The sequence below is a fragment of the Myotis davidii genome, unplaced genomic scaffold, assembly GCF_000327345.1.
Source record: "Myotis davidii unplaced genomic scaffold, ASM32734v1 scaffold317, whole genome shotgun sequence".
In the NCBI taxonomy this organism is placed as follows: Eukaryota; Metazoa; Chordata; class Mammalia; order Chiroptera; family Vespertilionidae; genus Myotis; species Myotis davidii.
Genome location: NW_006288994.1, coordinates 1 through 2,924, shown reverse-complemented (window position 1 = coordinate 2,924; position 2,924 = coordinate 1). Strand labels below are relative to the sequence as shown.

The 2,924-nt window shown below is 39.5% G+C and overlaps 2 protein-coding genes across 2 annotated transcripts in view; one reads left to right on the top strand and one right to left on the bottom strand.

Moving 5' to 3' along the window:
* LOC102759456 (tartrate-resistant acid phosphatase type 5-like) overlaps positions 1 to 446 on the top strand; it is a 1,355-nt gene extending 909 nt beyond the window's left edge. The window contains exon 2 of the mRNA XM_006761210.2: positions 443 to 446. Within this exon, the coding sequence (XP_006761273.1) occupies positions 443 to 446 (4 nt within the window). The remainder of the gene's footprint in view (positions 1 to 442) is intronic.
* Positions 1 to 2,458, bottom strand: part of RAD54B (RAD54 homolog B (S. cerevisiae)) — a 47,199-nt gene extending 44,741 nt beyond the window's left edge. Inside the window, exon 1 of the mRNA XM_006761195.2 lies at positions 2,314 to 2,458. Coding sequence (XP_006761258.1) covers positions 2,314 to 2,365 — 52 coding nt within the window. The 5' untranslated portion in view covers positions 2,366 to 2,458. The remainder of the gene's footprint in view (positions 1 to 2,313) is intronic.
* Positions 2,459 to 2,924: the final 466 nt, after the last annotated feature.

The following is a 2,924-nucleotide window of genomic DNA, read 5'->3' as shown; positions in this document are numbered from 1 at the left end:
GGGGTGGCGGCCCCCCTGGGACCCCCGCTCCTGGGCAGGACTTCTCAGGGGCCTGTGGTTCTCGGGAACCACGCTCTTGAACTTGACATCTTTCCGTCACTGCCAAATATTCAATAAAAGAATAGGCGTGCAAAAAAAAAAAAAATAGACCAGACGTCCTTCCAGACACTCTACCCACTGAGCCAAACCAGCTAGGGCTCCGTGCTTTTCTATATGCAACATCTCTCTTCAGCAATCACTATAGAAAGCAAGATGCTTCTTACAATGCTCTTTTCCCCAATTAAACTCTCTCTCTGAATGACAGGCAGGGGGATGTCAGGAGGTTGGCACAGGTTCCCCAGTCCAGTAAATGCATTAAATCCGAGAAGGATTAAGGGATTAAAGGTTGAGTAAATTAAGTAAACTCTTCAGCTTATCTTAACTCTTAACTCTCTTCTCATAGTTAGCAGGGAAGAGAATAAGAAACCATAGAACATGCCGAAACCGGTTTGGCTCAGTGGATAGAGCGTTGGCTTGTGGACTGAAAGGTCCCAGGTTCGATTCCGGTCAAGGGCATGTACCTTGGTTGCGGGCACATCCCCAGTGGGGAGTGTGCAGGAGGCAGCTGGATGATGTTTCTCTCTCATCGATGTTTCTGGCTCTCTGTCTCTCTCCTTTCCTCTCTGTAAAAACTCAATAAAATATATAAAAAGAAAAAAAGAAACCATAGAACACAAATGAAACCCCAAACCAGTAATAAGGAATGTAACATACTGTAGAGTCTAAATATCATTCGCTGGGGAAGATATTAGTTACCATGATAGAAAAAAACAAAAAAACAGGCATGCATGGATCATTATCTGCCACAGACCTGACAGTAGAGATGAAAGACTGGAAAAATAGGACATTCATCTAACAAAGATAGAAGAAAAGAGGGAGAAAGTAAGGTAGGAAGAAATGAGAGCAAGTCAGTGAAAAATGGCAGCAGCTACACTGCCATGCCCAGAACTGTTTCTACAAATCTCCCTGAACTGGTAATTTTAAGTTCTGAGGAGCATAAATGGTACCAATGATTCTGGCCAATTGGAGAAATACAAAATTCCTTTCTGCCCCACCAAGAAATGAACCATTTATAGGTAAAATTAATCATCACCAAGATCAAGAACTTCCTTGAAGCCCTGGCCGGTTTGGCTCAGTGGATAGAGTGTCGGCCTGCGAACCAAAAGGTCCCAGGTTCGATTCCAGTCAAGGGCATATGCCCAGGTTGTGGGCTCGATCCCCAGTGGGGAACTTGCAGGAGGCAGCCAATCCATGATTCTCTCTCATCATGGATCTTTCTATCTCTCTCTCTCTCTCTCTCTCTCTCTCTTCCTTCCTCTCTGAAATCAATAAAAAAATAAAATAAAAATATTTAAAAAAAAAAAAGAACTTCCTTGAAAAGGGTTAAGCAATGAAGGCACTTTTTGTTGATTTACACTGGTATCTTAAGGATGGCAGTTACAATTCTACAAACCAGCAGATGGGGGTCTCTCCATGAATATGCTTATTCAAACAAAAATTAATAAAATACAATTTGGAAAACTGTAGTTTTGATGTTGGTTTTCACAAGGCCAAAAAAACATCTGTGAACAATCTTCATTATTTTTTTAATTATCTGAAAAATACTGGCCTATTAGATTCAAAAAGAACCATAGCCATTATTTTAACTCAATTCAACAATGGAGAGAGGGAACATTTGTTAAGTGCTTGCTTTTACTGCAATTATATGCCTTCATAATTCCCATCTAACTGATCAGAAGTTACTCCATGGACTATAATGATTTAACAATTTCATTTATTTCAAGTTCACCTCTCCAATTTTAGTATTGTTAACATGTTTTTTTAGAAAATGTGTTTTTTTAAATCTTTAAACACCTTTTGGTACTTGAGGCAAAGACCATATTTGACCAATACCTTTACAATGAACAGTATTAGACATACACCTATTATAAAGTACAAGATTTGAATTACATGATTAATGCAATCATTAAAGATAAATTATGACAACAAAAATCTGAATTGCCAACAATCTAGTAGTATTGTATCAATAACTTTCAAATGTACATATTCATTCTAAGTAATCAATTTAAATAACCCTATGTAATAAAGAGCTAATATGCTAATTAGAGTAGACGGCGGAACGACCTTCTGGAACGACCAGTAGGCAGGGGCAGGGCCACAAGGCAGCTGGGGCTGCCAGCGCCAAGCCCCTTGCATGAATTTCGTGCAGTGGGCCTCTAGGACTGTAATAAAACTGTCAAGTGTAAACCTGATTACTAAAAAGCACAGCCTTACCTGTATGATGTAGGTTAAATGCTGGCACTGCAGATGTTTCCCCGTGATTCATTTCTCTGCCACTGTCTTCAGCAGGCAGAAGATTTAAACTGTATATTGTGGGATCAGCTTGTGATTGGAGAAGAGTATTATCTGCAGCAACCTAAAAGAACAAAATATGGATTTTATGCAGAAATTCAATCTAATTTTCCATATTTTTACATAACAGATACCTAACTCAAAAAGAGCTACAAGTTTAAAAATAAAAGAGCTACAAATTTAGGAAGCATCAATGTGAGAGTGAAACATTGATCAGCTGTTCCCTGCATGCCCCGCTTTAGGGATTGAGCCTGCACCCCGGGCATATGTCCTAACTGGGAATCAAATTAGAAACCTTTCAGTGCATGAGACAACGCCCAAGCAACTAAGCCACACTGGCCAGGGCTCCCTCTTCTACTTGTAAGGTCAATTATATGGGGCAACCAAGACAATCCAGGATAACTACCCCACCTCAAGGTCCTTAACATTAATCACTTAGTCAAAAAGTTCCTTCTACCATGTGAGGTAACATATTCACAAGTTCCAAGGATTAGGACATGAACGTTTTTTTAAAAATATATTTTATTGATTTT